A 14,234-nucleotide genomic window follows, 5' to 3' on the forward strand; every position below is an offset into this window, starting at 1 on the left:
TGGCCGCTGAGCCTGCGCGCCCGGAGCCTGTGCTCCGCAACAGGAGAGGCCACAACAGTGAGAGGCCCGCGTACCGAAAAAAAAAAAAAAAAAAAAAGTATTAATGATAGAGGGCTTCCCTGGTGGTGCAATGGTTAAGAATCTGCCTGCCAATGCAGGGTACACAGGTTCGAGCCCTGGGCTGGGAAGATCCCACATGCCGCGGAGCAACTAAGCCCATGCGCCACAACTACTGCACCTGCGCTCTAGAGCCAGTGAGCCACAACTACTGAAGCCCGCGTATCACAACTACTGAAGCCCACGCGCCTAGAGCCCATGCTTTGCAACAAGAGAAGCCACTGCAATGAGAAGCCCGTGCACTGCAACAAAGAGTAGCCCCCACTCGCCACAACTAGAGAAAGCCCACGTGCCACAATGAAGACCCAACGCAGCCAAAAATAAATAAATAATTAAATTTATTTTTTAAAGTATTAATGATAGCATGTTATATACATTACTTTTGCAATTTTTTTAAAATTTTTATTTATTTATTTTTGGCTGCGTTGGGTCTTCGTTTCTGTGCGAGGGCTTTCTCTAGTTGTGGTGAGCGGGGGCCACTCTTCATCGCGGTGCGCGGGCCTCTCACTATCGTGGCCTCTCTTGTTGCGGAGCTCAGGCTCCAGACGCGCAGGCTCAGTAGTTGTGGCTCACGGGCCCAGTTGCCCCGCGGCATGTGGGATCTTCCCGGACCAGGGCTCGAACCCTTGTCCCCTGCATTGGCAGGCGGATTCCTAACCACTGTGCCACCAGGGAAGCCCTACTTTTGCAATTTTTAAAAATATTTATTTGGCTGCATCGGGTCTTCATTGCGCCATGTGGGATCTTGGTTGCAGCACGCCGGCTCTCTAGTTGTGGCGCAGGGCTCTAGAGTGTGCGGGCTTAGTTGCCCCACAGCATGTGGGACCTTAGTTCCGACCAGGGATTGAACCCGCATCCCCTGCATTGGAAGGCAGATTCTTAACCACTGGACCACCGGGGAAGTCCCTGCAATCTTTTTTTAATATACATACTTGTGCAAGCTTTTTTTTTCACTTAAGACTACATCTTGGGGATAGTTTCATATTAATGCATATAAATCTACATTATTCTTTTTCATGAGTCTGCATCATCCCACTGCAACTATGTAGCGTAAATTACTTAAACAGTCTTCTATAAATGGATGTTTAGCTGTTTTCCTGTTTGTTTGTTTTTGCCATTATAAGCATTCAAACTGCCAGTCAAACAGACCTATCAGATAAATTCATTAAGGTGAAATTGTTGCATCAAGATTACATCCAATTTCCCTTTGGATCCAAACTGCCAAACTCCCTGGGAATTTCCAAGGGGTGGTGTAGTAGCAAAGGTTCTGCTGCCAGGCTGCAAGCGTTCAGCCACTGGTTCAGCCACTTACTAGTTGTATAACCTGGGGCAAATGACTCTGCATCCCTGTGCCTCAGTTTCCTCATTCACAAAGTGATGAGAGTAACAGTTCTTTCCTCACAGGGCTGTTATGAGGACTAAATGAGAGAAGAGCTGTGAAACAGTACAACAACTGACAAAGCAAGTCCTTGGTAACTCTGACACAAAACAGAAAATAAAAGGTCAGAACAAGATGAGTAGAATCCCTGAGACAACGGTGGGTAACCCAGATTATCCCATCTTGGGTGGGCCTCTGCTTCTATGTGGCACCAATAGTTCCCAATGACCCCATATTTGGGGTTCAAGTAGGTTGCACTGATAGGGCTTATGTTAGAGGGCGTGACTTGCCTAAGGGGTCAGGCAATTTCACAAGGACCAATGTGACTTCCCTGAGGATCAGGCCCCTGCCTTTGCTTTGGGTCCTGTCACAGCAACTAATACAACTAAGTGCGGGGTTCCAGCACTAGAGCTTCCAAGGGAGTGATGTGCCAAGAGTGAGATTTAACACTGACGACAGGTGTAGGAGGCTTACTTGGGGAAACCAATACTGCAAGAAGTGAAGCGACTTGCCCAAGATTACACAAAAGGAATGATGAAGGTGGAATTAGCATAGTAGAAAGCATTGTCTTTCAATGGTGCAAAACAGTCTCCAGCTCTCTCTCTCTCTCATTTAAGGCATGGTGTTGGTCATGTAAAGAAATGATGGTGGTGATAACGATGATGCCTATGAAAACAGCAGTTAACTAACATGGATTGAACACTATGGGCCGGGTGCTGTGCTAAGCATTTTATATGGATTATTTTACTTAATTCACTCAACCCTCCGGTTGAGTGTTCACTATGTGCCAGGTGCTCTTCTAAGCACTTTATACATTCAGATTCATTTCATTGTCACAACAATCTCATGAGGTAGGTACTAATACTATCTCATTTTACAGATGATTGAGCTGAGGGATAGAGAGGTTAGCTAACTTCCAAAAAGCTAGTGAATAGTGGATTTGCAGTTCCGACCCAGATATTCTGGCTGTTTTTTGTTTTTTAAAACTTCTGATGCAGGAGGTTGTATTAATTACACTCCTTAGTCTATAATACCCTCTCCTTATCAGTCTCTGCAATGCTCCCCTCTTGTTTTATCAATCAGTCATCTCACTTTATTTGGGTCTCCCCCCCACCCTCCTCCTTTGGCCTACAAGCAACCATTCTACTGTACTTAATGTGTACCTTGCTGTTTGCGTGAGTTGCAAAATCTGTGTTGTGACACAGGTCGTGTTATGTTGTGTGCATTTTCTTATTCACTGTTCCAAGGGCAGCAAAAGCCTATGTCATCATTATGTAAGACCGCTGCTGCTAGAGGCTGCCCCCAAATGCTTGAACTACCATACTAGGAAAGTTAACTCACACACTGCCCTCTCTGCTGATGACCCTGAGCCAGCAAGTGAGTCTGAGAGCATGGAAATCATGCAGTCTTGGTTCCATTTTCAACTAACACATTTGGGTTACTATAGTTACAATACATCTGGAAAGGTCAGCAGGATGAAAGGATAAACTAGAGATCAATGGACGTCCAAAGGTTGGTTGGGAGTCTGGCCCCCCTTACTTCCAACAGCTCCCCTAACCCCAGGTCACCCCAAATAACAACAAACCATATAAATATGATGGGCTTGCCATAAACCATGGCTTAGGGCAAATCCCCTAGCCTCTCACTTCCAACCAGATGATCACCCCAAGTCTCTGCAGAGGACTGGGTCCATCTATGCTGGAGCTTTAGGAAAGCACCCAACTCACATATCCAAGTAAATTCCTGATGGAAAAAAAATATTCTAAAGCTAGAGGTGTAATTAAATGTGTATAAACCAATACAGTCATCTCAAACTCAGACTCATTTGCGGCGAAAAGCACTTCCACCGTTCTCTAGTGTTCAAAAATTCCACCTGCATCTCTGCCACACTGACCAGCCCCCATTTCTCTCCTCCTCCCCCTACCTACACTACTTTCTTTCTTGCTATCAGGCCTTTTATTGGTTGAATTGTATCCTCCCAAAAAAGGAATGTTGAAGTCCTAATCCTTAGTACCTCAGAATGTGTCCTTATCCATAAATAGGGTCATTGCAGATGTAATCAGTTAAGATAAGGTCATTAATCCAACATGACTGGTGTCCTTATAAGAAGAAGGCCATGTGAAGACACAGAGATACATGGAGAATGCTATGTGACAATGGAGACAGAGATTGGAGAGATGCATCTACAAGCCAAGGAACACATAGGAATGCCAGTCATCACCAGAAGCTTGGAAAGAGGCATGAAACAGATTCTTCTACAGTCCTCAGAAGGAACCAACCTTGCAAACACCCTGATTTTGGACTTCTAACCTCCAGAACTGGAGGAGTATAAATTTCTTTTGTCTTAAACCACCCAGTTTGTGGTATTTTGTTATGGAACCCCTATAAAACCAAGACTGGACAGCCCTTTTTAAGCCTGAGATCCATAGGGAGACATTCTAGTGAGGCTTTGACCAGCATCCCTGGTTCCATCATGCCTGCCCTCCCTAGGCCGCCGATCCTGTTGATCCCTACTCTGGATAGGACACACTGTCTAATTTCTCTGCTCCTGTCCACAGGCTATCAGGTGACAGTGAAATTTGATGAATTGGTTATGATGCAGAGTCATTGTCACCCTTTCCCCAATATGATTGTACCCCAAGGACTCACCCTTGGTCCTCTTTTGCCACTCTTTCTACTCTCCCTTGGTAATTTAATCCAGGCTTCTGTTTCTCCATCTACTGGTATAACTTTGCAGGTCATCTGAAAATCTTTCCAGTCCTGAGCTTTTCTCCCAAGGCCCACATTTCTAGCTGCCTCCTGGACATCACTGCCCAGTTGTCTCACTACATTAAATTCCCTGCGTCAACAAATGAACACACTGAGTTTCTCCCCCCAGACTTGCTAGGTCCTTACTTTTATCTGCCTACTCACCCAAGCCAGAGAGCCCCTCCTTGCCTTCCATATGCAACACCCATCAAATTCAGTAAACTCTAACCACCCCAATATGTCATATCTGTTCTTTCTCAGTTCTCATCACCACCTTTACCTTGTTACTCTCACCATATAAATGGACTAAGACATTAGCACTCAGGAAATGGCAGCTATTACAATCACATTCATCTCTCTTCTTTCTAATACATGTCACACCTGGTTGCTGAGTTCTGAAAGCATGGTTGTGAGCACACCATTTTCCTGCTCAAAAACCTTCAATGGCTTCCTACTCTGCCCAAATTATAAAGGCTGAACTCCATTGCCTGATACAGTTATACCTTGTTTTGTTGCTCTTTGCTTTATCACACTTTGCAGATATTGCATTTTTCTTTACAAATTGAAGGTTTGTGGCAATCCTGCATCAGGGAAGTCTATCAGAGCCATTTTTCCAACAGCATTACTTTTTAATTAAGGTATGTACATTGTTGTTTTTTTCCCTTTTTTAGAAATAATGCTATTGCACACTTAACAGACTACAGTATAGCATATATATAACTTTTATATGCACTGGGAAACCAAATATTCGTGTGATTTGCTTTATTTTGATATTCGCTTTACTGTGGTGTTCTGAAACCAAGTGTGCAATATCTTCAAGTATGCCTGTGTATGCCCTGCACATAAGTCCAACCTATTGTTACAGCTAAATTTTCACCATCATTTTCTCTTCATATGTCCTTCATACCAGCTAAACTGAACTACTAACTATTTCTGCTACAAACAAATACTCCACACCTTCTGACCTCCTTTCCTATCACCATTGTTCATAGTCCATCTTCCTGGGGCACTCTCCATTCCCCCATCTCTGCATTTCCAAATCCTACTTATTCTTCAAAGCTCAGTTACAATACCACCTTCATAAAGCCATTATTAAAAAACAAAATTCAACTGAGTAAATTCCAAAGATCTTATTGTCTTTATTCAATGATTCATGAGTTGGGCAGTGTCCCGTCTAGCAGACAGAAAGGAGCTCCAAGGAGCTGTACAAAATGGAAGACTTTTATAGGCAGAAGGGGGCAGGACAAGGAAAGAGCAAACTACCTCACCTTTCTTTGGTGGATGGAAGGGGTCTATCAGGTGGATTACCTCACTAGTGCTGACAAGGAAATTCCAGACTGACTGGTTAAGATCACATTCCTCCGGGAGGTTGTAACTGCAATTAGGTTAGGTACTAAGTCTTGGTTTGTTGACATGGGCTTAGCACAAGTGACTCCATTTGGGGTCTGTTGTCTCTTTTGTAACAATTCCCATCCTTTGAGCAGCTTAACTGAGAGGTATGACAAAAAAAATTTAAGGCGTTAGTGCCATTCTCGGCTACTGCTCTGTAGTTCTCACAGCTTTTATTGATCTTCTGTGTGGTATTCACAGGTCATGACTTCAGGCTCACAATTTTTTAGTTGGTCGTTTTCTTCATTCATTTTCTGGCATTCCAGTCTTAGGGAGTTCATTTGCTTAGTGGTTAATGGCTGCAAACATGCATTTAAGACTTTTGAGAGAATACAACATGCCAGGGAGACTACCATGACTATTATTAGTAGGATAATTCCCAATGTCTGGAGTGTACCTCAGAGCCACGGTCCCCAAGACTCAAACCAATGAAAATCAAATAAGTCAAAGAAAGAACTAGATGAAGGAGTCACCCTTTTAAGCCAGTGGCTTGCTTAGTGATCATATGTAAATGAGTTTCAACTTCTCCAGAAGTGTTAATTCAGGTGCAGCAGGTGGTATTGGCCACAGAACAGGTATCTCCTTGTTCAGCTAAAAGATAATCAAGGGCTATCTTATTATCAAGAACGAACTTTGGCCAGAAAGTCCAAGGACTGTTGTTGGGCAGCTATTTTCTTAGCAGGAGACTCCACAATACTTTCACGAGTTAAGGAGAAGTTCCTGATCATAGCCTCATTCACATTTACTCCTAACCAGGGAAGTAGGGACCTGCCAAAGGAAGAGAATTCTGAATCATGAAAAATGCCTGGTAGATCCTTTCTAACCCGATGATGCAAAATTCAGGGGAGTTGGCCAGTGAGGTGTCTCAGTTTGATTGTGGACTGTTTAGGGGCATGGTTAGATAACCTAAGAGGCGTGTTACCAGTTATACACTAGCCATTTAGGCATCCATAGGCCAAAGGGGAATGATAACCACCACATACAAAGATAAATCTTGTTGGGGAACAAACCACTTCCACTAAAGTGGCACTGTTAATGCTTCATTTGCAGAAATTGTTGAATTTGCCCATTCAAGCCAGGGGTCAGTTAGGTCTTCCGTGCATTCAGGAAGTAAATCTCCTAGCCTGAAATAAAAAGTTTTTCCAAATTCTAGATACCCTCCTTAGCAATGGCTTGGGAGATGTGGACAATAGTGTTATCTTTCCAGGTCAATGCCAGAGTAAAGAGAAGAAGGAGAAGAAAGGGTTTCATGAAGTCTTGATCCAGTGCCTTGAGAGGAAGCAGTCTACCTCTAAGTCGGCTACCTCTCTTCCTAGTCCGTTTGACTTGAATACAGCTGTGAGATGTATACCTAAGGTTCAAATCCCTGAAGTTTGGCTGCCATCTAGGTAGTTAGGAGGATCTGGTATAGTCCCTTCCAAGGAGATTCAAGGGCATTCTATGTTCTTAGTGATTCCAAATCAGAAAAGGGGGAGAAATTGGAAATGTAGCAAGATATTTGAGGAAACTACAAGACTTTAGAATCCAGACCAGTTTATAGGTATATAGCAAAACCTTAAAGACAATTAACAGAACTAGAATATAATAGCTACAAACGTGCAAACATAATTTTTCTCTCTACAATTTCTCCCATTAAAAAAAGGATAAAGTTAAACCAACTTGTTTGCATTAAACTTACAGTGACTGACCATATAAACTTTGGTCATATCTGAGTCCATGTATATCTCTCTCAAATATGACATTCCAGGCAAAGCCTTGGTAATATAGCCAATGTTTCCAATTGTGTCCTGTTACAAGGAGAACTGATTCATACTGAACTTACGCAAATAGCTAACTCTATTGCTGTGGAAGAATACTCAAGAATTTTCTAATTATGGAGGGATCAGGTAGGGAGAAAAAGTAAATGTTTCATCTGTGTTTACAAAGGTATACTTTACCAAATTGCTGCATGTCATGTATAAATTAAGAGAAAAGGTTTCCTTAAATCTGGGAAAAAAACCATTAAGGAACCAGCAATGTTTCAAACAAAAAGTCATAAAAAATTATAGTCATCCTCCTCAGTTCATTCAGTCCCATGTAATTAACACTTATTTTGCTTGAATCCAGTTTTTCCATTAGTTCTGGAAGTTCTTACCCAGTTCAGTTTTATGATCTTAAAGTTACCAGAAACCTGTACTTGTCAAAGTCCTTTCCATGAATCTCCTTAAAGATGAAGCACTTTTGCAAGAACACTTTTGCAAAAGCATCAGAGTAAAACAATAACTCTGTAAATGATAAAAGACATAAAAAATGGACATGGTTAAAGATCTAAAAAAGAAAAAAGAAGAAAAGAAAAAAAAGATCTGATGAGAATTTTTTACAATTTAATTGACAAGGAAATTCGGTTATTTCTGTGACATACACATTTTAAGATAATAATTGTGACTGATTACATTAGACCAGAACATATCAGATTTCCAAGAATTTCTCTCAATTTCTGGAATACTTATAACATATACCTATACAAATACAACATAAAGAAGGCTTAATATTACTTCTTATTTGACAATGCTTCCCATGTAATTTAACATATCAAATAAGCCTAATTAGTTTAACCTCTTCCTTTTTATAAGGAGAAAGAACAAATCTTTTGTGATTTTCCAGGGACCCTCTGGGAAATCCTAAAGTTATTTATAAATCAAAAAGAATTTATTTAGAATTTGATTTTGGGAAGTTTGTAAACAAATATCAAAAGATTTTAAAACAATTGGTCATATAGGATCATAGGTCACTGTGAAACAATACTTAGCCATCTAACCATAGTGACAAAGACTTTGAATGCAAATAAAGAAGGTTACATAGTTCTGAGCAAAACTTAGCTCTTTTAATAGCAAGAAGACTAGGTTTACTCAAGTAATCAAAGACCTGATAAAAACAACAAACACAGGAAATTATTTTGATAAGACACAGAATCTTTGCTCTCTAGACAGATCACTTAAAAGGTAAAGAAACACCTTTGTTTACAACGTCATATTAAGAGCAGACCAACAATCCAAAAAAACCCTGTCCCTTCAACAGTGAGAAAACCAAATTTTAATATTGTACTAGCTTACTTTTGATATTAAAACTCATTAACTTAAATAAATTCATTTTAATCTTAGCCAGCTTGACTGCATGTAAAATTCTATCCCCAAGATTCCTTTTCCACAAACCTTTACAATTTTGTACTTGCTTTTCCTCTTTCCTGTTCTGAAATAACCAGTCTCACTTTAGGACAAAATTACTTTCTTTTTCCTCAACAAAAATGCACCTCTATTCCTTATACCTCTTTTACTGAAAACATACATCCTACTTTCCTTGCAGATGGAGATGTTTCCCTTATTATTTCTAGTAGCTTTAGTTATATATATATATGTAAACATATATAAATATATGTATATATATGTGTAAACAATTGTGAACTGTTATATTAGCATTCTAATGAAAAATTTATAAATACTTTTTATAATTTCTAGAAACATATGCTTTCTCATAGTAAAGTTTTCAGTGTGGCATGAAACATGTTTACTAATAAATCCAAGTATCTTTAGTTCCTCTGGGAAAGGAAGCAAAAGTAGAAAAGCCTGTGTTCAGCAACTAATGTTTTAGCATTTTATCTCATTTGGAAATGATCTAGATATATAATGGCTATCCATCATTTAACTTAACTTAGCAAAACTTTCAGGTTTCAGTTTACCAAAAAGATTTGGGGAAACTATTGTAAAAATTCAGCTAGGGTCTGGGCTTCCCTGGTGGCGCAGTGGTTGAGAGTCCGCCTGCCGATGCAGGGGACGTGGGTTCGTGCCCCGGTCCGGGAAGATCCCACATGCCGTGGAGCGGTTGGGCCCGTGAGCCATGGCCGCTGAGCCTGCGCGTCCGGAGCCTGTGCTCCGCAACGTGAGAGGCCCGTGTACAGCAAAAAAAAAAAAAAAAAAATTCACCTAAAAACTTTTATCTTGTTTATACCTATTAAATTCACTTACTCTGGATAATTATGTTTAGACTACCTGCAGAAATTTCATGAGACATTAGACAAAGTCATCTGTCATCCCAAGCTATTTTTCTTGCTGACAAATTGTGTAACAAAGATTACATGAACTTGTTTGACCAAGAAACCTAAGTAGAATAAGTATGCCTGCATTATTTTAATGCCGATAATTCTGAAGACATACCTCTTTTAATTAATCCAACAACCTTAAACTAGCTTTTATTTACCAAAGATTATTCCAAATCATGTGAACTTGAAAAGCATTTGGACTAGTTTCCATTATATTTTTGAGAGTTTTAGGAATCCTTAATTCATATAAGTGCTTAATTCTCTTCAAGCCAAGTAGAGTTCTTTTACAAATTAATTTTGGTACTACCATCCAAAGGTAGAAAATACTACACATCTATTACACACACACACACACACACACACACACACACACACACCCCACACACACGCAAACATATGGACAGATGAAAACAGAGATATTATAGCTTCTGTTTTAAAATTACTGCCATGGATCAGGTATAATAATACAAAACTTACTAGTTATAAAAGAAGTTGGATCAATGTTTTCTGGTAGATGAAATAAGTTAAGGTTACCTGCTCAGATGGCTAGAGCTTTTTACTAATATTTGTGGAGAAGAATATAAGAGATTTTTCATTTGCTAAGTTTAAAATGACCTCCCCTTCCACTTTTTTTGTTCTAATGAGAATTACCTCCCTGAAGTTTATATTTTAAAGAGATGACTTAGATAAGAGTTCTTGGAGCATTTCTGGTTTTGTAAAGATTCATAAGAAAAGAACAGTTGTTTTTAATTCTTCAAGGAATTGGGTTGCAACTTAAATGACATCATAGGTTGCTCCACCCATCTTTAGAAGGTTTCTCTTTTTCTTTGTGTACATAGTTTTATTTTAGCTTAGTGGAGGAGGCCTAAAAAAATTCCTATCAGGGTCTGAATATCAGCTTTTAGACTGGCCAATTTCTGACCACAGAGCTGCTTAAAAATCCTTCTAAATATCTTGTCCATTTTCAGCCAGGACAAACAGTAGATATTTCTGGAAGTGCTAAACAACTCCTTTGTTGCCCCCAAAGAAGGTGCAAAAGATATTTTATTTTTCTCTCTATTGGGTGCTGTAGACAGAGATCTGGGAGAGCGTGCTCTGGTAAGTATTCTCACCCTTAGCCGGCTTGGCTTCTGCCAGTTTTTCTAGGACCACATCTGCAGGCTCTGAGAGGGGTTTAAAGTAGAGAGTGTAGCTCCAGTATCTACCAGAATTTGGCAAGGTTTTCCATTGATTTTAATTTTAGTTTCCCTTGGCTATTTAAGGGAATAACATAACAGTTATCAGAAAATCCCTCAGAGTCTCATCAACTCTGAGAGGGGCCCATACGGGGGCCCTCCTTTGAGGGTCGATATGAGGGCGCTCATACCTACAAATCTGTTGAAAATTATTCATAGGCTGTTTGAGGACATTATCTTTTCCAGAGTCCCAAGTGACTATACAACTGAGACATCAACCCCTGAGTCAGCATTTTTATGATAGACCCCCCCCCGCCAGGAGACTGTGATGTAGGGGACCCAAGCATCCAAGCTGGCCTTGGAGCTGTTATAACTTTAAAGTCAATAGCTTTGGTGGATTTTTGTTTACAATCTTGTTCCAAAGTCCTTTCAAAGTGTTCAGCTACGGTCACAAGTTCAGTCAAACAGGTAGCCAGCCTTCCATCCCATTTTTTTGTCTTTTTATTAATCCACTAACCTCAGGACACAATCCATCTACAAATAGGGTAGGTAGAGCAGGTTGGGTGACCTCATCTATTGTATGAAACCCAGAAAGCTGTAGGAAGAGCGCTTCCAGATGAGCTTTAAAGTCTGTCACAGATTCATCTTTCTTTTGTTTGCATGTCTGAATAATAGACCAAGGAAGACTCTAGGAACGACTCTTAAAAGATCAGTTTCTACTTTGAGAGCATTTTATGGTCCATAGGGGACCATGCTGAAGATTGAGGATCTCAAATTATCATCCTCAGCGTTTTGCATTTTGCTTCCTTCATTTCTGTGCTTCACCAGATTCTACCAGCATGTGCACGAGCTGATAAAGATCTGTCAGATCAGGGTCATAGGCCCTATAATGACTCTAAATTCTTCAAAAAACTTTTGAAGTGCTTGTTTTTTAATCCTCTCTGGGTTTAGCAAATTCTTTAAGTGTGGCCCTTAGTTCAGTCTTTGACCAAGGAGTGAAAGATACCTGAGGAGAATTGCCTGCAACCTTGGGTGGTTTTATTTTAAACTGCTTAATAGCCTCTTCAGAATGGAAAAGCAGTTCAGACCGATAATTAGTGGAATGTGAATACTCAGGTAAATGAGGATAGAGAGAAGCAGTAGAAGCCATGTCAGTCTTACAGTCTTTTATTTTAGGTACCTCTTGTATCTTGAATTTTTTATTAGCCTTTGCAATGAATCTTCCAATGAAGTTATTTTGGAATCATGAAGGCTTTTGGAGCCTTCTGCATACCCATTAAGATATGTATCTCATTCTGTTTAATTTGGGAATGCTTGCTTTCAAGTTCACTTCATTAGATCTTGTCTAATTGGAACATTCCCCAAAATGGCCACTGTAATCCTAGCTTGTTTTTAGTAAGATTTTGCCATTTTTGCAAAAATCTACAGCTTCCAGGTCAATTTACTTAGACATAAAATAAGCAGGTGTGCTGGAAGGTGGTGTGCTTAAGTCTTTAGAATTTTAGAATTTAAGAGTTATTAATTAATTTTAAATTTTATTATTTTTAATTATTTATTTATGTATTTATTTAGCTAAGCTTTTGAAGTCAAACTAATACTAAAAAGGGAATGTGCTGCTTGGTTGGGAATTGTGTGGTGTTTTACAGTGTACTTCATTGCCTGCAAATTTTCTTGAGGTTGGCTGGTGACCTAGTGTCGACCTACCCATTCTATGGCCAACTTATCCTAACACAGGAGTGTTAGAGTTTGGTGGCAAGTACTCTAATAGCTTTAAGTGTTCAATCCATGCCCACCAATCTTTGTGGCTTTTAGGCCTCCAAGATCCTTGTCAATAATAGCCTTTCATACAAAACAAAACAAACACGTGAACCTTAATATACCATGCAGTAACCAAAGAAATGTTACTGCAGATTGGCCAACAGAAGGCACTGTGCACACTGCCAGCCATTCCCAATGTGGAACAGGGGTTGGGGAAAGAATTGAAACAAGAGACCCTAAAGAATGGGGACTGCAAGCTGATTCAAACAAATGGGAAACTGCAGACTAAATTGCCAACAGTTACCAGTGTGGAATCTGGTCACAGAACCAAGGGCTAAGATTTCCAATCAACTGGGGAATTGACAACTGAACCAAGAGCTAGGGGTTAGTTCTGGGTGGAACTGTCTGCTAGCTTAAATTGACCTGTCCTGAACTGGAAAGCCAATTAAATCAGGAGCTCAATCCAAAGAGAGTGAAACGCAGAACCAAGAGGAGCTTACCCATGGCCTTCGGAAATGGCAGGAAGACAGAGAACTCAGTGGGTTTGTGGAATACCATGCCTGTGTTTCTTGTTGTCCTGAAGCCATCAGAAGTTCACTTCAGATCCCACTGCTGCCATCAAATCTGTTATAAAAACAATATTCAACTGAGTAAATTTTATAGATTTTATTGGCTTTGTTCAGTGATTCATGAATTGGGTAGCATCCCATGTAGCATATAGAAAGGAGCTGTACAAAATGGAAGGCTTTTATAAGCAGAAGGGGGTGGGACAAGGAAAGAGCAGATTACCTCATCTTTCTCTGGAGGATGGAAGGGGTCTAACAAGTGGATTACCTCACTAGTGCTGACCAGGAAATTCCAGACTGACCAGTTAAGATTATATTCCTGGGGGAGGTTGAAACCACAATTAAGTTAGGTATTAAGTCTTGATTGGTCACATGGCTTAACACAAGTGACTCCATTTGGAGTCTGTTGTCTGTTTTTTTTAAACACTAACAATGAATGCTTTGCTCTGCCCTGCCCTCCTAAGAAGTTCCTGCTCTAGCCCCTGAGTTTTCATAGGTTTTTATATATACCTCTCTTATGACACTGAACATTTACTTTGTGTATTAAAGTTATTGGTATTAATAATAATAAACATTCTTTATTAAAAACATAATGTACTATTTCATTTTATCTTCCTAATGACTCTATCCCCATTTTGCAAGTTAGGAAACTGAAGCATGAAAAGGTTAAATAACTTATCCAGGAATGTGTAAGTGGTGGAGTCCGGGTTCAAATGAATAGAGCCTAGAGCCCATACTTCTAACCACTACTACACAAGACACTACTGTGGTTACTAGGTTGGGAGCTCCTGGATGGCAAAAATCCTTGTATGCTCCATCTTTGCATCTCCCAAAGTACCTAATGCCACTCATTGCCCTTTAAAGTTGCTCAGTAAAAAGAAGCACATATTTGGTCAAATGTCCCCTTTCTCTCTTCAATAGGTGGATAAATTAGTGGCTGTTACATGGTGTTTAATGCAAATACTGCAATTTCATTTTCCCACTGCTCCCCCTCCCCCTTTCTCTCTTTTTTCTCCTTTTCTTCCCTC

The 14,234-nt window shown here is 40.1% G+C and overlaps 1 protein-coding gene across 15 annotated transcripts in view; it reads right to left on the reverse strand.

Annotated features, from left to right (window-relative positions):
• The window catches only part of LOC102992546 (uncharacterized), a 127,494-nt gene that overhangs the window by 11,419 nt on the left and 101,841 nt on the right, over window positions 1-14,234 (reverse strand). For 9 of the 15 annotated variants that reach the window (XR_008618762.1, XR_008618757.1, XR_008618763.1 and 6 more), the window contains 2 exons: window positions 13,141-13,264; window positions 5,251-7,896 (listed from right to left, as the gene is read on the reverse strand). Coding sequence is in view for 6 of the 15 variants with exons in the window: in XM_055088785.1 (XP_054944760.1) it covers window positions 13,141-13,227 (87 nt within the window). In the remaining 9 variants the exon portion in view is untranslated. Of the gene's footprint in view, window positions 1-5,250; window positions 7,897-12,578; window positions 13,265-14,234 lie in introns of those variants that run through there. The other 6 variants (XM_055088785.1, XM_055088783.1, XM_055088781.1 and 3 more) reach the window with 2 other exon arrangements.

This window comes from Physeter macrocephalus, chromosome 2 (genome assembly GCF_002837175.3).
Source record: "Physeter macrocephalus isolate SW-GA chromosome 2, ASM283717v5, whole genome shotgun sequence".
Classification (NCBI taxonomy): Eukaryota; Metazoa; Chordata; class Mammalia; order Artiodactyla; family Physeteridae; genus Physeter; species Physeter macrocephalus.